The sequence below is a fragment of the Paramisgurnus dabryanus genome, chromosome 4 (assembly GCF_030506205.2).
Source record: "Paramisgurnus dabryanus chromosome 4, PD_genome_1.1, whole genome shotgun sequence".
NCBI classification, from domain to species: Eukaryota; Metazoa; Chordata; class Actinopteri; order Cypriniformes; family Cobitidae; genus Paramisgurnus; species Paramisgurnus dabryanus.
Window position 1 is genome coordinate 45,200,483 of NC_133340.1, and position 25,327 is coordinate 45,225,809.

At 42.4% G+C, this 25,327-nt stretch overlaps 1 protein-coding gene across 4 annotated transcripts in view; it reads right to left on the reverse strand.

Annotated features, from left to right (window-relative positions):
* usp53b (ubiquitin specific peptidase 53b) overlaps nt 1-24,834 on the reverse strand; it is a 64,653-nt gene extending 39,819 nt beyond the window's left edge. The window contains exons 1-7 of one of the 4 annotated variants that reach the window (XM_065254796.2): nt 24,476-24,833; nt 21,350-22,047; nt 20,693-20,785; nt 18,300-18,434; nt 17,499-17,612; nt 8,764-8,846; nt 1,447-1,552 (exon numbers count right to left, since the gene is read on the reverse strand). In XM_065254796.2, coding sequence (XP_065110868.1) covers nt 1,447-1,552; nt 8,764-8,846; nt 17,499-17,612; nt 18,300-18,434; nt 20,693-20,785; nt 21,350-21,526 — 708 coding nt within the window. In that variant the 5' untranslated portion in view covers nt 21,527-22,047; nt 24,476-24,833. Of the gene's footprint in view, nt 1-1,446; nt 1,553-8,763; nt 8,847-17,498; nt 17,613-18,299; nt 18,435-20,692; nt 20,786-21,349; nt 22,048-24,471 lie in introns of all 4 variants that reach the window. The other 3 variants (XM_065254795.2, XM_065254797.2, XM_065254798.2) reach the window with 3 other exon arrangements.
* Nucleotides 24,835-25,327: the final 493 nt, after the last annotated feature.

Genomic DNA, 25,327 nt, shown 5'->3' on the forward strand with positions numbered 1-25,327 from the left:
TTGCTTCTCCCCCAACCTGTGTATGGATTAACTGACGTTAATTCCATTGATTCTGGAATGGCATGAAGAATAAATAAAGAAAAAAGAAAACAATTACATTGGCTTTTTTTAAGGTATATTTCTATGCATCTACAGTAGTTTACAGTGAGTGCAACTGTGTACATTTTGCAGCTAGAATAATGGAGGCTGGCTTGACAAAGGTGTTTTCACTCCTGGAATCAATTCCTCACAAAGAAATAGGTTTGTGTCCACATAAAATATTGCATATCTAGTCCCACTGTATTCCATCCACCTAAATTGAGAAGGATAATGAATCCCCCTACACTGCACAAGAGTCAAGCTCCACTGCACAATAGCCAAGCTCTCAAGTGATGAGGTGAAGAGTAGCCATGATGATGTGCTTACATGAGCCACTGTGCAATTACATGCAATAAAATGTTTTTGTCCTAACCAGATGCGATGCGACAAGCATCGTGTCTAGTTAGGATACGGTGTAAGAGGGGGCACAGAGTGACCTTTATGACAGGAAGAGGTTCCTGCCAGCGCTGTCAAGCCCTTTTAAAAAGTAAGCTAACTTTCAATGGATTTTAAAGAAAGAAAGTCATGAAATAGGACAGCTGGGACTAGCCGGACTACCACTCGTATGATGTGTGCACACTATCTGTTACTGTGTTTCGCCCATCTCTTTTAATAAGGTGGTTAGGAGGCATTCCTAATTCTGGTTGTCTCTCAGTAACTGACGAGAAGCGGACGACGTGAACTTCGCTGCTTTACTCCCACTGGTAGTTGCTCCTGAAAGTCGGAACTTTTCTCAATTTTGTCGTGTAGCTAGAAAAACCCACTTCCTGTGAAACCCACGCGCTTAAAGGTGTAGCGGAGGATTTTCTCTAATTTTAGAAAAGAACTGCCTTTTCCACTTTTTAAAAAATGCAATTGATAACAGGAGGACCAATAATCTTGATGATCCACCCGGAAAAGAAAATCCTCCGCAATACCTTTAAAGCACGCAACCGCAGCATCCCTCTGACATAATGCTTACGCACAAAATTATCTCGAAATACCAGAGTCTCTGCAAGTATTCTCATAAAAAAGTCAGTTATTGAAGAAATTAGATGTGTGTTAGTATATGGATCCGTGCTTATCCGGTCTTAAAGTGACAGTACCCTCAAAAAATGTGATTACGTTTGTGTCATTAGGTTAATTACAACAGAAGACAAAAGCAAAATCACATCTGTAGCTTTAGAAACATTAATTATTTTTAATTTATAGCATAAAGACAGTGGTATCATTCATTTGATTGTATTTCTGTAACTAAATAAGTGTTAGACCTTACTTTGTTTGTAATTTGATCTTTTCTATTTTCATATGCTTGTAATTTTAATTTGCTCTTATATTATGTTTCCCCACCCCTTATTTGCTGATTGGAAAATTATGTGATCCACCTACAGGGCAGTTACGGAGATCCCCAATAGTGTTGGCTGCCTGCAGCAGTTCACCAAACATATCTGAGCGTAGTCTGTCTGTCTTCTCCAGGACACGCTCGACTTGTTGACTGACAAAAAAGCAAAACACACATAGGGAAGCCATTAATGTGTATTAACTTAAACTTTAATTCCTTAATTCAAACAATGTTGTTTCCAAGGGAAGTCAGCACTGCATCTTGGTGTTTATGCTTCTTGGGAAAGTCGGTGTCTGAAGCATGTGTGAAGTCATGCCAAATTATTGGTCGACAACAGATCACGTGACAGGGCACATCATGAAGACCATAAAATGGCACCGGCATCACCAGCTTCTTTGTCTTGAGAAAACGTCTCGATTAAGGATATAACCCTCGTTTCATGAAGGAGGGAACGGAGACGTCACGTCGTGACCGACGAATTGGGAACTCGCTTAGAGAGACCAATCTGCTTTGAATACTACTAAAACGGCAATGAATTTGGCATTGAGGTATTTGCATAATGCTGGCGCTGCCCCGCCTGGTGCGTATATAAGCCGCAGCTGCAGAATACGAAATTAGCTTCTTTTTCGCTGAGAAAGCCGGAAGAAAGTGACCGGCCGTAAACAGCAGGGAGCAGCACCTGTGGCGACGGGACGTGACGTCTCCGTTCCCTCCTTCAGGGAACGAGGGTTACATACGTAACCGAGACATTCCCTTTCAGTCGGTCACTACGACGTCACGTCTTCCAGTGTCTGCAAAAAGCCCTCTGATTCCACTTAAGGAGATGGAGAAATAGGATAAGGCAGAAGGCCGGGCCCTAGATGTTCCTTTAACCCCACAGTAGTGCCAGCGACTGGGAAGCGCTCTATCTGAGCGGGATAGGAACGCTTCGAAAGCCACCGCCCCTCTTAAGTGCTAATGGTGGGCGAAAGACAAACTTAGTTGATAAGGGACAGCCGTGGCTGTGTAAGCAAAGCAGTGCTCTGCTGAGGGAAACGTGGGCTGGTAAGATTAACCCCACGGAAAATACTCACAAGGGAACCCCGCTTAAGGGACGCAATGTGGAGCCCAAGCCAGACACATAGGTTCGTGAGGATACAGCTAGTGAGAGGCTGACAGCCAATGCTCCGCAACATAGGCTGCCAAGGCAGCGGAGGAAGAACAATTCAAACCATTACGCATTTTTGTTCTGATGGCCTTCCATACTGACACTATTGTGAAGCATCAGTCGGAGGCTGCAAGCCGACTTGCGAGTCTGCTCTCCGTGCTCCTCCTGATGAGGAAAGAACACGAGAGGAGACAGGCTCGATACAAACACTGTAAAATCTAATGAACGTATTAGGTGTCGCCCAACCAGCAGCTCTGCAGATGTCTGTTAGTGAGGAACCATGAGCGAGAGCCCAAGATGAGGCAACACTCCTAGTGGAGTGTGCTCTCAAATTAAGTGGGCAAGGAATACCCTGCAGATTATAAGCCAGGGCGATAGTATCAACTATCCAATGAGACATCCTCTGCTTAGTGACAGCTTTCCCTTTCTGCTGACCACCATAACAGACAAAGAGTTGGTCTGAGGTCCTGAGGCTTTGCGTGCAATCCACGTAAAGTCGCTGTGCGCGTACGGGGCACAACAAAGCCATGGTTGGGTCTGCCTCCTCCGGGGGCAGCGCTTGCAAGCTCACCCCCTGATGTCTGAAAGGAGTGGTGGGAACTTTGGGGACGTAGCCTGGCCTAGGTCTAAGTGTTACGCTCGAGACAGCAGGACCAAACTGAAGGCACGAATCGTCAACAGAGAATGCATGTAGGTCCCCTACTCTCTTCACGGAGGCCAATGCTAGCAGGGTCAGAGCTTTCATTGACAAAAACTTAAGACTCGCAGACTGCAAAGGCTCGAACGGGGGTCCCTGCAGGGCTTTCAGCACCATGGACAGGTCCCAAGGAGGAATAGAGGGAGGGCGCGAAGGGTTCAGCCTTCGAGCGCCTCTTAAAAACCTAATAACTAAGTCATGCTTGCGACCCATCTGCCGTTGATAAGCGAGTGATGAGCAGATATAGCAGCGATATCAACTTTAATGGTGGAGGGTGACAGCCTAGGCTCCAAACGGTTTTGAAGATATGAAAGCATGATATTAATGGGGCATTCTCGGGGGTCCTTGCGTTGCGAAGAGCACCAGGTGACGAACAGGTTCCATTTAAGCGCATAAGCCCGTCTAGTGGGCGGCGCTCGCGCTGCAGAGATGGTATTAGAGACCGCTTGCGATAAATCACCTCACCCTACCGTGCTCAGCGACCACACATGGAGATCCCACAGGTCGGGGCGCGGGTGCCATAACGTGCCCCCTCCTTGAGAAAGAAGGTCCTTCCTCAGGGGAATCCGCCAGGGAGGGGCTGTCGAGAGGAGCATCAGTTCTGTAAACCAATTCCTGGTCGTCCAGTAAGGCGTGTCCTCGTTCTGCCTGACCTTGCACAGCGTCTGTGCAATTAAGCTCACTGGAGGGAATGCGTATTTGCACATCCCCCGCGGCCAGCTGTGTGCCAACGCATCCACGCCGAAGCTGCCCTCGGTTAGTGAATAGAATAGGCGACAGTGGTATGGTCCAGCGACGCAAACAGATCTATCTGCACACGACCTAACTTCTTCCAAATCAGCTGAACCGTCTGGGGGTGGAGTCGCCATTTGCCGGGGCGCACAGCTCGGGAAATCGCGTCTGCCGCTGTATTGAGCGATCCCGGGATGTAAATGGCATGAAGGGACCTCAGATGCTTCTGACTCCAAACGAGGAGATGACGAGCAAGATGCGACAGGTGACGAGAGCACAAACCGTCTTGACGGTTGTTATATACGAAACAGTCGCAGTGTTGTCGGTGAGAACTAGTACATCCTTCTCTTGCAGCTCCATAGCGAAGCGTAAAAGTCCCAGATATACATCCCACAACTCGTGGCAATTGATGTGCCAGTGCAGCTAGGGTGCTGTCCACACCCATGAAGCTGCAAGCCCGTCTTACGTGGCACCCCAGCCCGTGTCGGACACATCCGTGTGGACAACAGCATGCCGAGAGACCTGTCTCATGGGCACACCGGCCCTGAGAAACGCGGGGTCTGACCACGGGGGGAATGTTAGGCGACACGCAGGTGTAATTGTTACACGGTGGATGCCGGTGCGCCACGCTCTCCTCGGGACTCGATCATGAAGCCAACGCTGAAACGGTCTCATATGGAGCAGCCCGAGCGGTGTCACAGCCGCGGCTGCTGCCATATGCCCCATGAGCTTTTGAATTGTTTCAGCGAGACCGCATTCTTCCCTCGACATGAACCGAGGCAAGTCAGAATTGACTGGACGCGCGCTTCTGTTAAACGCGCCGATAAATCGATGGAGTCCAGTTCCATACCAAGAAAAGAGATCCTCTGCATGGGGCAGAGTTCGCTCTTCTCCCAGTTGACTCGAAGACCCAAACGGGGGAGATGCCGAAGCGTTAAATCTCTGTGCTCGCAAAGCGTCTGCCGAGAATTCGTTATTATAAGCCAATCGTCGATGTAAGCTAGAATGCGAACGCCGCTCTCTCTCAGGGGCTTTAACGCCGCCTCCATTACTTTTGTGAACACACAGGGAGAGAGAGACAGTCCGAAAGGTAAAACTTTGTACTGATATGCCCGCCCCTCGAACGCAAAGCGGAGAAACGGCCTGTGACGAGTGAGAATGGACACATGAAAGTACGCGTCTTTCAGGTCTATTGCTGCCAACCAATCTTGGGGGCGAATCGATTGAAATATTTCTTTCTTCGGTACAATGAAATACGGGCTGTAAAACCCTGACCTCATCCCGGCTCGATCTGGTCCTTCGCCAGCAGGACATCGACTTCTGCACGCAGTACATGTGCAACGGATGCTTTCACCGTGGTGAAACGAACGCCCGCGAATTTGGGTGTGTTCCAGTTGAATTGTATTTCATAACCGAGGCGGACCGTGCGTAAAACCCAACGAGAAGGGCTGGGAAGCTGAAGCCAAGCACCCAGAGACCGCACAAGAGGAATTAACGGCACTACCGGTGTTCCAGCGGTGGGGCAGCGAAGCGGAACAGGTGAGACTGCCGGTGCGTGTGCTGTGAGAGCGCAAACATCTACAGTGTGTGTGTGTGACACTGACCTGAGCCCGCTGAGGGTGATGGTCGTCTGGTCTCCTGAGTGGAGAGAGCAGACTCCGGTGAGGGTCGTCTGGTCTCCTCAGCGGAGAGCGCAGACTCCGAGAAACACCCACTGGCGATAGAAGAGAGGGAGGATGAGCATGTGAATGCCCGCTCACGTCTCTCTCTATCCTCTGGAGACCTGGAGAAGGAATAGGAATGCACTCTTTTTGCGGTTTTGTGGGTGCTGGCTGAAAAGCCGGCGGAACAGAAACAAAACGAAACCAAAGATTCTCCACCCGGCCCTCCTCCGGGGGAGGGAGCGGTGCGTTTACCGTCTCCCGAAGAGTGATCCCATCCAAATCCAGGTCGTCCATCTCAGGGTTGCTTCAACCTCCGTTTGCCACGGGAAGCGGGTGGTGCAGGCGGGGCGGGCTGTCGACGGCTGTTCCCCCTCCGTGGCCTGGATGACGTCCTGGGGGGGTGGAGGCAGCCGCTGCAGGGCGCCCACGGCGAGGAGCAGACGGGCCGGCCGGCGCTGGGGGGCGAGATGCAGGTTGCTTGCGCCGGGGCATGATCTGGGCGATCGCTTCCGTCTGCTTCTGGGCGGCGGAGAACTGCTGGGCGAAGGACTCTACCGACTCGCCGAAGAGACCGGTCTGGGACACTGGAGCATCTAAGAACTTGTTCTTATCCGCATCCGACATATCCGCTAGACACAGCCATAGGTGGCGTTCTTGGACCACCAGCGTGGACATGGCACGACCAATCGCCTGCGCTGTCACCTTCGTTGCGCGGAATGCCAGATCAGTGGCAGCCTGGACCCCCGAGAGGACAGGCGAATCGTGTCCTCCCTCGTGAAGATCCCTAAAGGCCTTCGCTTGATGAACCTGCAGCAACGCCATTGCGTGCAGGGCTGAAGCCGCCTCTCTGCATGCCTGGTGGGCAGCGCCCGTTAAACCGGACGACTGTCTGCAAGCACGGGAGGGGAGGGTTGGGCGGTCCTTCCAAGAGGCAGCGGTGGCCGGACACAGCTGCATCGCGACTCCTCGCTCCACCGGAGGGATCCCCGTGTAACCCTTAGCGGCTCCGCTGGTGAGGGAGGTGAGAGGGCTGAAACGGCCGCAATCTGGTTGAAAACGGCGACTTCCAAGTTCTCGTCAGCTCCTTGTGCACCTCGGGGAAGAAAGGCACTGGAGGAGAGGGCTGTGAAGCCTGGGCAGCTCTGAAGAACCAATCATCCAGACGAGACGGTTCGGGCTGAGGGGGGTTAACCCACTCTAACCCTACGGTCTCCGCCGCTCGAGATAACACGGCCACCATCTCCGGATCGCACTCCGGCATCGCAACCCGACCAGAGGGAGGAAGGACCTCGGGATCCACTTCAGAGGGAGGGGGCCCACCCTCGGATGTTGCGGAGGCTGTGGACCCGGAGGGAGGCATAACAGATTCTACAGACATCGTAGAACACAACGCTGCAGTCTCCATTGGAACCTCTGCTGGCTGTGGACGAGGAGGCTGAGAGCCGGAGGACGAATCTCCCGGCCGGTTCAGCACAGTGATGCGGAGGTCATCCTTTGAGAGGCTCACAGCCGCACCGTTGCAACGCTCGACACTCGCAGGAAGAGGGTTGCGCTTTTCCTGGAGCAAAGACAACCATCTCCGCAAATCCACAAGGGACATGCTCTCGCAGTGAGAACACTTACCCTCAGCAAACGCTGCCTCCGCATGCTCGATGCCCAAACATGAGAGACAACGCTTGTGACCGTCCTTCGGACCAATGTACTTTCCGCACCCAAGATCGCAAGGACGAAAAGCAATCCTGAAAGGACGCTGATCTCCAAATATACGAGAGAGTGGCTGCCTTTAACAAGGCACAAAGCTCTCCGTATTACTCTTTTAGGGAAATTCACTCAGATGCTCAGTTGATGATGCGCACAGGGAGAGGCAACGCACACACTAAACTGAAAACAAAAAAGATGCAGAGCCGTGGAATACTGCGAGCGTCCGCTGTGGTACTGCCAGTCCAATCAACTTCAGCAATCGATCCCAACAGAGTAGAGTAGCTTCTCAGTTGCAGATACCGCCGCTTTCGTAGCGATAAAAAGCTAATTTTGTATTCTGCAGCTGGGGCTTATATACGCACCTGGCGGGGCGGCACCAGCATTATGCAAATACCTCAATGCCAAGTTCATTGGCGTTTTAGTAGTATTCGGAGCAGATTGGTCTCTCTAAGCGAGTTCCCAATTCGTCGGTCTCGACGTGACGTCGTAGTGACCGACTGAAAGGGAACCACAGGTCTGTTTGTGAAAAACGTTTGTCATACTGTTTGGCAAGCAAGGAATAAAAAATATGTACTGTATGCCACTGCGTCCACGCTTCCTAAGAGAGAACATGTAAAATCTTACTTGTTTGCGAGCATAGAATTCTAGTTGAGCTCTCAATGGGGTTGACTGTGCTCATTGTAAGTGTTTCACAATAAGGAAACTCTGCTCACAACTACTGTAACTTATCTGCAGCAACCAGAGTCCAACAGGTGGAGTTTCAAAGTGTGCATGCAACACCATGTCATTTTTCCATTTTGAAGGCATGAACATCATCAGGCCATATAGATCTTGCTCTCCATGCCACCAAGCAGACAGTCCGTTTTATGACTGATATGTTTGCCACTAAGCAGCATCTGTGGCTTAATTATTTGTGCAAATGCCGTTGCAGTATTACGATGGACGTATTTTTACAGGCAACAGTGTGGCCATAGATGGCCATCCAGCTCATGATCTCTCTTAGGCAGGCATTTTTTTAGTATGGCATGGTGGGAATAACATTCAGATTTAATGTCCCTGTGTAACCTAGTAGCTGCTGCTTCTCATTACCAGTCTTCAGACATGTCTCAGAGTCTTTCTTATGATAGTTAGAACCTGATTATGTAGGACACCTGTGCATTTTTATGGTCTTCACAATGCCTCATCACATGACCCCTCATAGGCAAAAAATTGGGCTGATTTATTCCCTTCCATAACATGGTTACATATTTACTTTAAAGTACTTTCAATGCAGCTTTTTTAGCTTTCAGATTGGTCTAAGAATGCATTTTATGTTAAATGGGTCAATATGACATTATCCATATAAAAATAAACATATTATTTCATAAATAAACTAAAATAAACTTTATCTGCAGGATATACATTACTAGATGATTTCACTCACCAGAGGGCTGTGGAGGACACATAGTGCACAAGCTCAGTGAAGGGGTGAGGGTCTGATGATGCCCCACAACTACGACAAACAAACTAAGCAGGAAAAGAAATTACTGTGAGAAATATATAAGCAGAAACATACCAAACATTGTGATAGGTCATTTATTGTAATAAATGTCTTTGATAAGTAACATAAAACTTTGTCAAAATAAACATAAGAGACAAAGATTAATATATAAAGCACTGTGTCATCATAGTGAAGCTTTGGGAATGGAATACCCACAACACCATAGCTTCCTATAAACAAAATTCCTGTCTGTGTGTCTCAAAGAGCAGCACTAGACGTGAGAACCCTTGAACCTGGAATAGATGCCAAATCTAATTCATAAAATTTTTACAAATGTAAGCGGAGAGGACAAACCTGCCACATCACCAACATTCTCTACTGAGACCCCAGACATTTAACCCATAGAGACCTCTATACCCCTAGTTAAATTCGCCCTGACGGCCTTAGAAGATGGCAATCCAGAGACATCATAAAAAAGAGCTGCAACTATCTTTTTGCTCAAGGTTGTTTTGATCACTGGGCCACCTTTCTTTGGCTAACAAAAAGAAAGTAAACAACTGCTCAGTTTTCCTCCACTGAACAGTCCTTTGAACATAAGCGTCCAGTGCTCACACTGGACAAATCAAATTGAGCTTTTCCTAGTCCACTGTACTAAAAGGAAGAACACAAACAGCTTAAAAGATAAAAGGCGTAGGCACATTAGCCTTTAGGGACATAACCCTACATAGGGTACCGAAAAGCCAGACTCTAGGCACGTGGGAGAAACAGAAAGAGCTTGAATATCTCCTACTCTCTTAAGAGGAACACTGTTTTCAGAGAAAGAAATTGTAATAGGTTCAAAGGATGCCAAAGATAGCCCTTTCAAAACAACAGCCAAGTCCCAAGCTGGGACCCTGGAATGATATGAAGGCCTCAGCCTCTTAGTGCCACAAAGGAAGCGAATGATTAGTGGGTTCTTTCCCATAGTACAACCATCTCTAAAGGGTAATGGTAAGCCAAGATTGCTGATAGACCTCTAAAGACCACTCTACTCAGAACCCCTTGGAGCAAAACAATCAGGGGAAAGGTATAGACCAGGGTTCACCAAATGGCGGACCCCGAATCCGGACCGCAAGATGCGTCGATCCGGACCGCAAATCCTTTTGACGCAATGAAATAAAAAAAAGCAAATACTTTTTAACGTTATTATAAAATCCTTTTTATATCAGGCACTTAAAGGCAGCTCAGTAGCGCTATTTGGGTCCTACACCGACCCAGGTTTGAGTGCTGCGCGCCGACATAAACAATCACAGACAGATGTGCAGTGAAGAGAGCAGAGAGTGAAAAACAATGGCATTCTCATAAATTAGGAAAGTTGGTGCTGAAAACTTCTTTTTCGAGGTGGGTGGAAAAATACGCATTTATTCTTTCTCATTTGCTCGGAGTCTGTTGCGGTTGTCAAAAGTGGTAACATTAAACGCCAATACGAAACTAAACATTGACACTTTGAAGAAACTTACCCTCAGCAGTACGAGGGAAGGGTGCGAAAAATAAATGAACTAAAAGCCCAGTATGAGCGACCCACACGGGTCCTCACTCACTTCCACCCAAAAACGAGCCTATGAGTGTTCACTGAAAATACAGTGGATTTTAGGAAAGCATAACAAGCCCGTTACAGATGGGGAAATAGTGCATGGATGCTGCGTGAAACATTTTAAGATGGAAAAGAAAGACATGAAGTGAGGAAAATAATATTTAAAATGTTAGCTGGAAAGGACAAAGCAATTTCTCCCACTAAAGTTCTCAGTCAGATTAATGTATGCAAGTTAACATAAATGTAATGTGATTTTTTTTTTAACTAGGAAGATTATGCTTCCATCTTTAAGTTAAACTCAGTTTAACCTCATTTATTTCATTTGAGCTTATTTACATTTTTATAGATTTAAAGGAACAGTACAAATTAAGAGAGAAAATCCATATGAATTAAGAGAGATTATTCAGAATACATGATAACATTACATTTTGTTCAATAAAAGCAAATATTTACACTAATTTATTTAGTCTGGTGAAAGCCGTCAATTTATGTTTTTACGTGCAGTACATAATTGTCCGGACCTTGGCTTGGAGGAGGGTTAATTTCTGGACCTCAACTATTTTAATTGAAGACCCCTGGTATAGACATTGGCTTGGCCACATCTGTACCAGACCGTCCAAACCCAATGGGGCTGTACAGTATGTGTGAGAAAAAACAGAGCAGACAATGTATTGAACTGAATTGTAGCAAATTGGTAAACCTCCATTCCCTGGGCCTCAGCCCCTGTCTTGACAGGATGTTTACCCCCTGATTTAAATGCCCAGGCAGATAAACTGCCCTGAGAGAAAGCAGTTTGCCATGGACCCATTATCTGGCATTATAATTTGTATAGCGACATAAAAGCAGACCCCCCTGATGATTTATATAAGCCATCCCCAAATGTGTTATCTGTGTGGACAAGCACACATGCTGGTTCTTTAGGTCTGGGAGAAAATGCCATTTCTAGATAATTTATTTGACATTGCTAATGAAGACTTTTCTGTACACCTTTGGCCATACAGCCTTTCATAATCTCTTGCTAACCTGTCAGGGATGCATCTGTCATTAGTGTGGTCCAACAACACTGAGCCCCCAAGACAGGACCCTGGGACAAAAACCCTTTGGTTTTGTGCGACCACTGTAACAGTCTCATGTTAAGAAGGCCATCAGACCTAACAATTTTTGAAATTGTTTGACAGTGTAAAACTGGCCTAGCCTTAAAAGTGTGATGTGAAAGAGCTAGGCAGAATGGAAGAACGCGATATCACTATGCTTTGCCTCTGAAAGCAAACCGCAGGAACCAGTGGGTGTATGGAAATATGTGTCCTTCAAATCTACTGTATCTTTACAAACCAGTCCTCCGGTCTAATTTGTGATATGACCTGTTTTATTGTAAGTATCTTGAACTTCCTGACATTCTGGTTCAAAAGTCTCAGATCTAAAATTGGACTCAACCCTACGTCTTTTTTGAAACTAAGAAATATTGTCTGTAAAGACCGGACTCTCTCTTGTGAGGTGGCCCTATTGCAGAAGAAAGTTTTTATTTCTTGTTGGTGGCAGTGATGACAAGGCGGCCTCCTGAGAGCAATGAAGGATATGGGTACCGTATAATGCGATATAAGCCGGGAGCCCCCCAGGGGGGCTTGACAAAGACCCTCAGGTATTTTTCTTGGCTAAAGCCCTTTCTGCATTAAGGACAGTCCTTAGATCTGCCTTTGTTTATCTGGTTTTGGTTGAAAGTGCCATCCCGTTCCCCATTGCTTTTGTAAGAAAGCCCGGGAAGTAAGACTCTCTATCTGCCAGGCTCTCTATGATGTGGAGGGCTGGGGTTTCGGCAGGGGAGAAAGCAGGGCTTCTAATAGCCATATCAGTAGCCTTAATGTCAGATAAATTCAGCCACAGATGCCTCTCAGTGTTGAGCAGGGCAGCCATAGAATGGCCTAATGCCCTTGCCATTTCTTTGGTGGTTATAAGAGAGACATACATGGTCTTACATAACTCTTTGATTTTATCAAGATTAACCCTTCCCTCTCATCAAGATCCCGTTACAGGTCAGCCTGTAACGCTTGCAAAACTGTAAAGGTAAGCGCCAGCCTGACCTGCTGATGAATATGTTGCCCTTCAAAGTCAAAGTAACCCTGCACGGCTTTGTGAACGGCATCGGGGCCTTAAGGGACGATGCAGAAGGGGGTCTGGTCAGCATTTGTTTCATCTGAGGTATCACCCCATACCCATGATAAACTCCACAATGTTGGAATACATAAGTGAGCGAGGGGAATATAAGCGGGCAGTATAGGCATGCTTCCATGAACTGGATGGCTATCTGGAGAGGTCTGGGAAAAAAGGCAAGTTCAACGCTGAGGCAGTGTTTTAATCTGTGATTTTAAGTTGGGCTTCAGCCTGAGTTACTGCCTTTAGTAAATCATTGTATGTGAGGGAAGATGCTTGAGAATTATCTTCTACAACAATAACACTCATATCATCCAGATCCTCAGGCTTCTAAAGCAAGAGAGAGTGCTGGACATTGCGGAAAGAGATGAGGTGAAACCTGTCTCAATCCACTCCTTAACATACAACTGTAAACCCCACGACTGTAAGCCCTGCACTGCGTCAGCAGCAGCGGGACCAGAGCCGCGAGGTGCAGATTTATCAAAAACAGCCAGCTGGGAGGGAAGCACACAAAGCGACAGCCTCTCACAGTGCTTACAGTCAGATCCCTCAAGAGCTGACTATGCGTGATATTCTCCTAACAAACAACACAAAATGTGTATCCTTGCCCATAATGAAACATGGACAAGGAGGAACACAAACTCTAAATGACTGACTAATTTTTAAGCTATTATTCCCTGCTTTATTGAAAAAACAAACAGACAGACAGACACACACACACACAGAGAGAGAGAAGCCTGCTTCTATATTCTTGCCTAAACAGCTCTTAAAACTACATTTTATGAAAGAGTAATATTTTAATTATTGTGGAGGTTTTAAGCTCCATTGCTGATGACACGAAATTCATTCTGGAAAACTTAGTCATAAGTCCAAACAAGTCACCTCCTTGATAAAAGTGGCAGATCAAGAACACATCCAGGGATGTTATGTGAACTTGGCTTGATGTGAACTTGGATTTGGAACAGTACTTGGGCCACGACTGATGATCTTTCACAAGTCCACACAAGTACAGACAAGAATGCATACTGAGAAACGGCCTGTGCTTTTCAGATGTCCTTTTATACTTTCTAGTTCTAGATTACACATCTTGCTTCAACAATCACACAAAGACGTTCCCAATGCGTCCCTACGGCGACAAAGCGTTGCGCTACCTTGAAATGGAACACCTCTTTTGCCGTTAAAACACTACTGTCAGAATTTACTAAAGACACGCAGTGTCTGAAAAGACATGGACACAGTGGTTTTGCAACCTTAATGCATACAGTGGTGTGAAAAGTGTTGGCCCCCTCCAGACTTTTTATGTTATTGCAAATTTGTCAAACCTCACCGTTTCAGATTATCAAAAGGTTCTTTTTATTAACCTCCTAAGACCCAAGCTTTGGTTTGTCTTTTTTTCAGATTTCTTCCAGCTATTTGGGGTAAATTTGGTTAAAGGAAAACAAAATTCAAAAGTACATGGCGCTGTGTGAAAAACAGTGACAGTACTATAATTTCACTACTTTTAGCAGTAACGAACATGTAACAAGGTTTTTTTTAATTAAGTAACACAATTACAATTGCTGTTTGTTACTCGCGTTACTCTATTTTGTAAAAAAATAACACTTGCAGACAAAACATTTCTGGTCTAACGTCGCAGGACCGTGGTGGGCGGCACAATGAATCATTATAGGGGACAGAGAATGAAAAACCATTTTTACCTTGTCTTTGTTGAATAATGGTAGTCTACCCGCATTCACAAACATACAAAAAGTTCTAGACATGCTAAACATCTCAGTCTCATAGAAATTTCTCTTTTAGAAATGTCAGCCAGAAAACGACCCAATCTGAAAAACTGATGCTTATGACATCACAGGCATCTAACTGCCCCTCCACTTTAAAATAATTGGCTAAATTTTTGGAGTGGCAGCAAAGTCAGCCAATCAGTAATGAGATTGCAAGTTAAGCCAGTAGGGGGAGCCAAATAGGTGCAAAACCACTTGTTTAAAATCCCCCACCCTAATAGAGCTATCTGAGAGAGGTTTTTAGGAAGCTTTTAAGGCATTACAGACCCAAACAAAAAAAAATTGTCTACATGTCACATCACATCATATAAAGGGAAGTCGATACACCAAGATTTAACCCTGTAGTTAAAATTAAGTGGTTTGCCAGACCATGGGAAAATGAAAAGGCAGACAATACACCAAACTTAACCCTATCGATTAAAAGTAAGTGGTTCATCAGACCAAACATATCAAATGAAAAGGCAGATGATACGCCTACTTAATCCTGGTCGTAGATTTACAATTAACAATCCAAATCAAATACAAAGCCTAAATCAATAGACAGATGTAATCTTAAAAAAGCATAGCATACCTGGCAAAAGGAGAATACACTGTAACAGTGTAGGAGATCTGGCTACAAATTACTCATGTAAATGAAAATACATGATGCTTTGCCCAAGACACAACATCATGGGGTTCATTGAGTTCTGTTGTTATCGGAGTGAGACCATTGTACCACTTGCACTGAGACCAGGGCTGCAAACTCATCAGGTGTGAAAAAGGTGACAAAGACACAAGCATTCATACATACATATATTATAATTTGTAATTTATTTATTTATTGTAAATCTTATTCATTTTAGCATTTTAATTTGATTTTAGCATTTTAGTTTAAATCAAATTTGAAACTGTTAGCATGAGTTAATGCAACATCAAGTACAAACGTCAATTACTGTAATGACATTAACAAGAATAATTGCTTATATACAATATAATGTTCATTTTTTGTTCATAATGCATATACTTATGTGAACAAATACAACCTTTTTTTTAAACTGTTACAGACATTTGTATTTTTATTATTATTTAGTAGTACACAACAAATAATTCATGTTCTGTTCTGTTCAGTCATACCTCTAATACAGAATGAATATGAACCCTGAACAAACAACTCGAATCAAACTTGTGTACAATTCGACGTACAAGTGTTATTAAAGGTAGAAAAGTGATTTAGTTAAGAGCAGTGAGAGATTTCTCTCAATGCTATTTGATTAACATGAGTGACAGACAGGAGTAAAATTAGGTAACTTCCACTTTAAGACTGAAGTCCATATCTAATATACTGTTAACACATGCGTTTTCTCTTTTAACTGTTTACTTTCTCTTAAGCCCTAAATTGTCGTGTTTATGAGGACACTTGCAAAAGCCGGGAATTTTTAGGCATATGTGTATTTAAGGCTAATACAGCGGCAAAAATACTCACAAGCTTAATAAGAAGCGGATACGCGGCTTGCACGCTCCTCTCAAACAGAAACAAGTATAATAGCGCATATAGCACTGTTGTTTGCGTTTCAACAGCTTAAAATCACTTAATTTAAAACTGCGGTGCGTGTACAAATGTTAAGCTTTTATGACCACGCGCACAGGGCGCGTAACCTCAAATGAGAAAATACTATGAGTTAAGTGTGTGCGCTCAATCTGCAGACTGCTTAAACTTCGGCAGCAAATGAGGTGACTATAAATTGTAAAACATAACCCGCCAAACTGGATAGTAATTTGACATCGTTACCACAATAGCTGGACATGATTTTCATAATTTCATTTACTGCTACCCTGTCGCAGACCCCCCTCACCCTTCATTTTCAAAAACTCATCGGATCTAGACGAATCACAAGAATGACCTATTTTGGATCAAAAACGGCGAATTTCGCAGAAAGGTGACAAGTTTGCACCCCTGGAGACATTTCAAATGATATCAAACAAGACCAGATGTAAAAATTAGCATTTCATATCCAGTTTATAAGTGACATTTAAGGTCGCAATAAAATAGAAATGAAAAACTAAATTTGTGTGTGCTCTTAATCTTTCATCAAAAATGCAAATCTCCTCCCCTCCTCAAAACGATCTCTCTTCACTTCCGGTCTTATGGTATGGCAGGTGGGCGGGGTCCGGGAGAAGATCGCAGCGATTAGCAATTAGCAACACGACCCAACTTCAAACGATCCAATCAGATCTCGATGGACAAATTCAAATCCAGCCCTGCCTTATTTCATTCCAGAACCCGTTTCATTCTGATATACGTCACCACGGGGGAAAAAGGGCAATCCCTACTTCCTACTTCCGTTTCATGGCGACTTTAAGGTGGTCTGGGAGAAACCGATGTGAGTAATCTTGGTGAGAATATCCTTACATGATTTCAAGCTTAAGCGATGATCCAAAACACACCAGCAAGTCCACCTCTGAATGGCTAAAGAAATACACAATGAAGACTTTGGAGTGGCCAAGTCAAAGTGCTGTCCTGAATCCAAATTTCTCCCACAGCATTGTAACACACTCATTGCAAGTTTTCACAAATGCTTGTTTATAGTTGTTGCTTATAAGGGTGGACCAACCAGTTGATAGGTTTGGGGGCAAACACTTTTTCACACAGGGACATGTAGTTTTGAATTTTGTTTTCCCTTAATAATGAAAACCATTTAAAAACTGTATGTTGTGTTCACTGTTGTTTAGTGATCTGACAAATTAACATTAAAGTGTAACAAATATGCGAAAACATAAGAAATCTGGAGGGGGGCAAAGATTTTTTACACCACTGTATGCATTTGTAGGAGTTTCTCTTTCAGGTGCTAAATTTATAGGAGAATAATGAATTACACAAAACGATTTCCTAAGATGTGCGCTCATCAACTTACTGGTGTGGCGTCATTGTGTAATGCATAAAAAGCACGTCTTAAACCCTACAGTAATTGGTAAATTGCATTGGTCATTATGGAAATTAGATTTTTCCATCTGTGTCATTTAATGTGAGCTTTGTCAGAAAATCACTTGCAGAAATTTCCTCTGCCATCGCGCTCTCAGGCTAATTTGCCCTAGTAAATCTGGGCAAATCTTTGAAGATAAATAAATGTGTGACAACTCTAGCTAAGTTTAATTAACAATGAAAGAAACCATTGAAAAAAATACATGAGACAAAGTACCTGTTCATAGAGAGTCATGGCAAACTTCTGGTGGGTGATGCAAGATTTGGAAGTACACATTTCTGTGGCTGAGTCAGAAACAAGGTGCAGGTGTATCCTTTCTAGAATGTTCTCCTGTTTCCCAAAACGTACCGAAAAAACAACAATGATCAATGATTTTGTATGTGACAGCCATCTTAGTAGTTATTCTTAGCAGAAACCTGACAGTTGTTACAGTTATTTTTATCATAATCATTATTATTAGCAACAAAAGAAGTTCATCTTGTAGATGAAAGTGAATATGAAAATACTGCTATAATTATTCAGGGTAAAACAGCAGAATTGCATTATCACTTAGATTTCAGATTACGTTTGATTGCTTTTACTTTTTTTTAATTTTTATTTGCTAGTCATGCAAGTAGACAGGAAAACCATTAAAGGCCAGAAAAGGTGTTACTTAGTTACTTAGTATGTTGTGCAGTTTTTACTTTAAAACAGAGTCAACCTGATCTCACAGAAATTCCTACGCAGTGTGTTTTACGAGTTGGCTAATTCGTATTAATTAGTACAAAATTAATTGTATAAAATGAACCACTATTAGAAAATTAGCCACCTCATAAAATACATACAAATTGCCATGGGATTGTTTTGGCAGAGCTCATGAATCTAAACAGATCACTGACCGACCACATGACTAATGGTCACAACAAGTAAATGTCATTGTCAGCAATGACCTTGATACATTTTCAGTGTGTTGTTTTGCCATAGTGATGATGTATAAACCACTTTAACCTTTCCAAATGCATATGACTTTAAACATACAAAACACTCTGCAGCATCATCCATGAGGCCCAGCTGGAAGCGCTGCTCATCTTTAAAGGTCTCTGCCAGAGCATGCCGCAGGGTGTCTGATGGCAGAGCTCGTTCTCGACTCTGTTGGAACTGAGAGAAAATGCTCTGCAGAAAGAAACAAAAACTTTCATAAGCCTCACACTCCCAAACTCATAATTTAAAACTAGTAAAAAGAAAAAAAGTCAAAACACCGTAATAAATGTGTCATGTTTAGTGCTCAGATTTTAGTGAGTTTGGCTGTGTCTCAAAACCAACATTGGTAAGCTGACTCAGTCTACTGCAGTGGTTCTCAGTTCAAACACTGCACATTTTGTGCGTCCCTCTTATATCAGTGGTTTTCATTCCTGCTACTGGAGACCCTATGTTCTGCAGAGAACAGCTCCACCCCAATCAGACATGTAATACAAACCTGGAGTTCACAACTTTGCACTAACATGTAATCAAATATGATAATGAAAGCATATTTGGCATGCCGTTCAGGGAAGGGCCCCGGCTAGGAATTTGGCTCAAACCCAGAGTACACCCCCTCCTTGACTGGTATAGGTACCAGCCGATGAAGTGGCATAGGGATGCTGCAAAACTGTCATGGGACAGAGGTTAGAGATGGCTATTTATATGGACCACATCTCATACTAATTGGTTGGATTACAGTACATGATCATGCTCCCAAACTTGGTTAAACACACTTCATTTAAAGGGACACTTCACCCATTTCCATTAAGCTTTGTATAATTAGAACCCCAGTCATGTTTCTGAATGGTCAAATCATCATTTTGCATCATTGAAAGAAGGAAGTGCAATATCTTTGTTGAGGGGGTGAGACTACAAACGCCCCTTTTCTCGGTCAAATAGACACCAAATTCAAAATGTATGTTACATTTCGACTACAAATAAGACACATTTGTAATAAATTTAATTAATGTTTCCACTGGTGAAATGCTCCTTTAAAGGTTTAGGACACTGGGTCTCCTGCCTGGACAAGCTGCCTTATACACATTAAAAAATAATACACTGGATTTACTTAACAATATAGTGCATCATTTTTGCATCCACTTTTTTAAGTAATTGCATAAATTAAAAAATGTAATAAAACTGTATATCCCCTTTAATACAAAACAATTTATAATGCTGTTTTCTTGCACATTACACACTTTTATTTAACAAAGGTTTTAAATGTTTATTTTATAATATTCAGCCATTATATTAAGATGGTACAGACGCGCTATGAATTTAGTCACACAGTAACGGATACATTTTTTATTTGCTGTACGTTTGATTACATTATTTTAAGCCATTGTATAACATCCACTTCCACTTTATTCCACTTGTTCCCATAGTTTCTACAAGCGGAGAACTGAGGATAGCGTGGATATTACTTCATTGATAGGCAACAATGGCAAGTTTCGCAGCGACTTGTCATCCTCCACCCTTCCTTGGGAAGCGGTTTTCTTCTTGTTTTATTGTGGTTATTAGTCGTTTAAATGATATGTTACAATTATATTGTCGCCTGCTTTACCGGAGGTGAGTGTAGCAAATATCAAATATAGCCAGTGGGAGATTAATAGAAGATTAAAAATTATGGGAGAATATTTGGATATTTTATTACAAAAATCTTACATATTGGGGCTTTAATGTAAAATAATAAGAGTCAGTAATCTTGAAATATGTAATAAGATTAATCTTAATTATACCAATTTTCAGCCTATACTTTTATTTACTGAATTAATTATTAAAAATTATAATCTTATAATAACTACAGGTCTCTCATGAGAACACACAGACTGAATGGCACTGTAAGTTGCTTTGGAAGTGTCAGCCAAATGCATAAATGGAAAAGGTCTTCACAAGCTTTTTTCTTTAATATCCAGTAACGCCACCATCTCCGCCCTCCTCATTTGTCATACGTCACTAAAAAAGTGTGTACAGTATATGCAGATACTCTCTCCTGAATGCGGAGGCAGCTAAGATGTTGCCATTACTGGAAGCTAGTTATTTTAATTTATAAAGTTTTAAATATGGATATTTCTACGTCAAAACCACACGGATTACCCTTAGAAGGCCTTTGTTTACCCCATGGAGCTGGTTGGATTACTTTTGTGAAGGATGGATGCATGTTTTTTGGACTTAAAGGAGGTGGACCCCATATACTTGCATTTTATAAACAGAAAATTTAGGACATTTTCTAAAATAACTGACAAGTGTTCGTCTGTAAAATGATTGACATATGCATCTCGGACGACTTGAGGGTTTGTAAATCATGGGTTTAATATCATTTTTGGCCGAACTATCCTTTTAATGATGCCAAACAATGTTGTCTAAGAAGCAATTTACACTAGGTTGTGACATAGCCTTTATGTATTCACCTTTAAAGCACAGAAAATACAGGCATCACCCAGGCAGAAATGGCCAGAGAGCTGTCGTAGGCTCCTCCTGAAGATGTCAAGCTGCCAAAGAACCTGAAAGAAACTAGTCTTTAATTTGTAATCTGCCTTTCATAATACACCATGTTCCATCCTGCTGTGTTCTGCATACTACTACCGATTTTATAATTAATTATTAATTAATTATTATTTCTAGCATTCTCCACAATTACTTGGTGCATTCTGAAATTACATCACCAGTATTTCTTTACATTCAAATTCCTTGGCCTATGATGTACTAACAAAAGCCGTTAAATTAACTTACTTAAACATAGACCACCAGGAATAAAGTTCTTGCAGGTGTACAAACAGCTGCCTGGTTTCCAGTATTTTTATTTTATTAAAAACTATTTTGTTGACTTCTCAGCTCTTGTGGCCTTATGGGACAGGAAAATGCCCCAGACAACTAAATCTCTGCATAAGAAGACCTACTAGATATTTCTAGCATACTTTTTGCATACTGAGGGCCTCCCATTTATTTTAACATACTGTACTGATTTTCACATACTTTAGCGAAGTAGGTCTTTTCGGACACATGGATAGAATATTTAAGTTTTGAATAAAACATCCACCTGCATGTATTCTTAATACTTCACTTACCTGCACAGCACTGTTTAGAAAACAGCTGTTCTGACCTGGCTCATTAAGAAGACCTTTGGTCAGGGCGAGAGAGATCATGCTGCCTGGCTGGTAGGACTTGCTTAGCCCAGTCCCGCTATAGGCACCAGAACCAGCCATGCTGCCGCCAGGCTTTTTAAACAGTTTGACCCATGCCATAAGATTGGAGCCTGACCCTCTCCAGCAGACAGCCGGAGTCAATTACTCAAGCAACCTGAGGTTGATGTATCTGTCTTGGGCAACATTAGTGCCAAGCAGTCCCGGTATCTGACATCGCAGACAACCCCAGAGTGCTCTAGTGGCAATACAAACTGAGAGAAACTGTTATATTGCACTGGAAATTGTTCAGTAGGCAGAATTTGACGGCACACCATTGGGATATGAGTCAATCGTTCAACGCAGTGGCCTTTAATTTAACGTGAGCATTTGACATCTAGCCACAAGTTGCAGCACATTGCTTTATTGGTCCAGCTGTTACTATGACGATAATCACACTCTGCCTCCTCTGTTTGTGTGGATTCATCTGCATCCAGGCACACCGGCAATAAGAATAGGGATGCAGATAGAAGAATAAATCCATTACTCTCCTTAGCCTTTCCAGGAAAGTCACTGAAGGGGGTTATCCATAAGGACTCTGCAGGATAGGCACTGAGGTAAAACAATGGCTAACAAAGGAAGACCTATAGAGAAGAGAGAGAAAGAATGATTGGGTTAAAGATTTGAAAAAAAAAATATGTTGTTAAATGATACTTCAGATTACAATAGCCATTTGATATAAATTAGGTATAACAAGACCTCCTATTAGAAATAAAGAGCATTTTTTAATAGGTTAACAGATTATATTATAACAATTACAGGCCAGGAGGAAATGTTTGTTCTTTCAAAACTACATACCTTAACACAGTCACATGGTTACCTGAGAGTATACCTTATAATTTCTTTAGATTTATAGTAGTTGAACCTGCTTGGACTTTTACTGCTTCAACTAACCAAATACTAATAATCTGAATGAGTCCTATTGTAGATTGTAGATTTTTGAACTAGTAGATTTGAGGCCAACTAACATCTTATGCCTCTTTTGCTGTAAAAAAAATAAAAATAAACTGAAAATTATTTCACATTCACATACGCGGACCATAAAAAGTGGAGCATACTTCTGCCTTTAAGCTTCCCACAAACTATTCCAAAAGCAGAAAACAAGAAAAGGGCCAGTTGCTGAGCTACTGCAATTTGTGTAGGCCAAACAAGTCTGTAGATATGAAACAGCTTTCCGCTTTTTTACAACAGCTTGACAGCCCAGGAACCTGTACATGAAGAGAATTCAGCTCAGCAAGGAGTGTGTTTTTTTATTGCCGCCCTGGCATATATTTCCTCACTGGCAGAAAACAATAGGTATGATCCAGAAAGTTTATAGCTCAGATCACCATATCTAGCTTTTGCCTGCAGAACCATCAGAACAAAAACATATAGAAACAAAAACATTTTATTCTTGCAGACAGCAATAGTAGTGTCCAGTTACTTCTATTTGCCTATTACATTTACACCAGGCACAATGTTACACAGTCTTATAAGTGGTGCTTTTACCTATTTTATTGTTAAGACACATAATCACAATGATCAGATCTAATGGTCTTGCAATGGCAATGCTCTAGACATTATTTCCCTCTCTTCTGTAATAATGGACTTTTCTATGGACTTTCTGTCTTTCTCTCAAATGGACGGGTTACCTGGGATAAGACAGCTGGTTGTAAAAATTATGCTTACATCATCCTTTTTGATTTTATATTTACTCTTGTGACATTACTTTATGCCATTTCTGCACCATTCAACTAGTTTCGAGTCTAGTTGAATAGATTTTATTAATAATCAGTGCGCAAATTTTGCACTTATCTTGCATCTTTATAAAATTCATATAGCCTATATGTGACCCTACAGTACTTGTGAAAACCCAGCCAAAGTTATTTGTACATAAATAGACAGGCTACTTGATTTTTAAACAATAGTGATGCACATTTGCCTAAACTTATAAAATATGTACAACTTGACATTCCTTCTGTATTGCGTTATGAGTATTAGGCTATATAATTAGTTATTCATCAATTGAACATACATATTTATATATATGTCCTGTCAGTGTTGTGGTGAGAATATCTTTAAACTTGAGTTATCAGAGACAGCATGTATTGCAGCAAGCTTTATGTAGGAGGTTAAGCTGTGTCACTGATGAGGATTGTACACAGAAATCTGTGTTAAGCGGCAAACCTCCATTTAGACCCCTTTGTGTCCAGGGTGAAGAAAAAACATGGAACTTGTTGCCGCAGTGTCGCAGTATATTACTGTAAATGCTGGACCATTGCCATGGCTACTGCATGAAGATGATGGGCTGTAGGCAGCTGCAGCAATGATGCTGATTTCCTACCCCTTATCGCTGGGAATGCAGAACGTGTAACAGCATGCCATAAAGCTTGTAAAAGAAAATAATTTTCTAAGAAAAAAAGTGTTTTCTGAAGAACATGTATTGTTGGGACACACATTTATCCTATCAGTGCTGTAAACATTACAGTACAAGAAACTAATTGACTAGTTTATAGTTATCATCAATTGCTGCTACTGCATACTACAATTACACATTTTGCTACTGCTAATATTAGAAAACAAAATCAAAATAAAACATCTAATAAGGGTTTTCCAGTAGTTAAAATATTATTATAGATTTCGAAAAATAAAGATTCTTCTGACACAATGAAAAGTCGTTTTTTTTAGTCTTTGTGAACGCACACTGAAACACAGAGTGTGATATCATTCTTTCACTGTGTACTTAGCCTACATTTATGTAAATAGTTGGGTTTTCTTCCATGAGCAAGGTGTGACATAGGAGTCACTGTGATATTGCAATGTATTTTGTTAAAATGAGATGATAAACAAAAACAGAAATGCGCTCAGCATGCCTTTACACCTGTTACTACGCATGCGCATCCGGTGACCTGCTCAATGCCGCATTTTTGGACATTACAACGCGCCTATGATCATGTTGAAATATGCTGTCCGGTTAGTCAGATCACTAGGTCTTGAGGTAGAGCCATTATAAAACAAGCATAGCTTACCTACACGCGTTGTTGATCAAATCCTGATGCTTTTATAAGCGTGATTATCCATACACACAAGAAGCTGATGATCATTCTGCACGTCTGGCATAAGTTACTTGCTGTCGGGATCCTTCACTGCTCAGTAAAGCGCGGTAAATCCATCAAAGAGTCTCCTACGGGCCTAAAAACAATAATACCGCAGTACTGTGTCCGTGTTAATGCCTTCCTGCTCCACACTCATCGACATGTTGGTTTAGCCTTTCAGATCCTGAGCTAGAGATTATTGTGATGGATGTGGAGTTAGAGGCTCAGGCTCCGCCCCTCGTATACCGCTACACTATTTACTGCCATTCCGCAGGAATAAGCAGCGCGTGTTTGGAGGGCGTGGATTCAGACACATCCTCACGAGACTCTGCTACAGAACAATCCATTTGACATTTAGGATTTTGTACAGTATTACAGCGCTGCTTTGCTGTATAAGAAACATTTAATAAAAGATAATAAACAATAAACAGATGTGTTTTTCACAGTTTGTTCTTATATTATTATTATATTGATGATGCTGTAAGATTTTTAATAGTGTTGGTGGTACAGAAACCCGGAGGATACTGTAGTTTAGCTACTATTTGCAAGGACTACAAACATGACGTGGTGAATGATGTCACGTCAGATTTCAACAAAAACTTATGCAACAGTGAACCACCATTTCTACTCGAAACTGGGACAATGATGGGTTACCTGCCAACACATATATTTAAAGATGATAAAATATGTAAGAGAGTTCATAGATTAAATTATAAATCCTAGAATTTTATTCAATTATATACATTTTTAATGTGAACATAAACAAATCTGAGATGTTGTAGCCTACAAC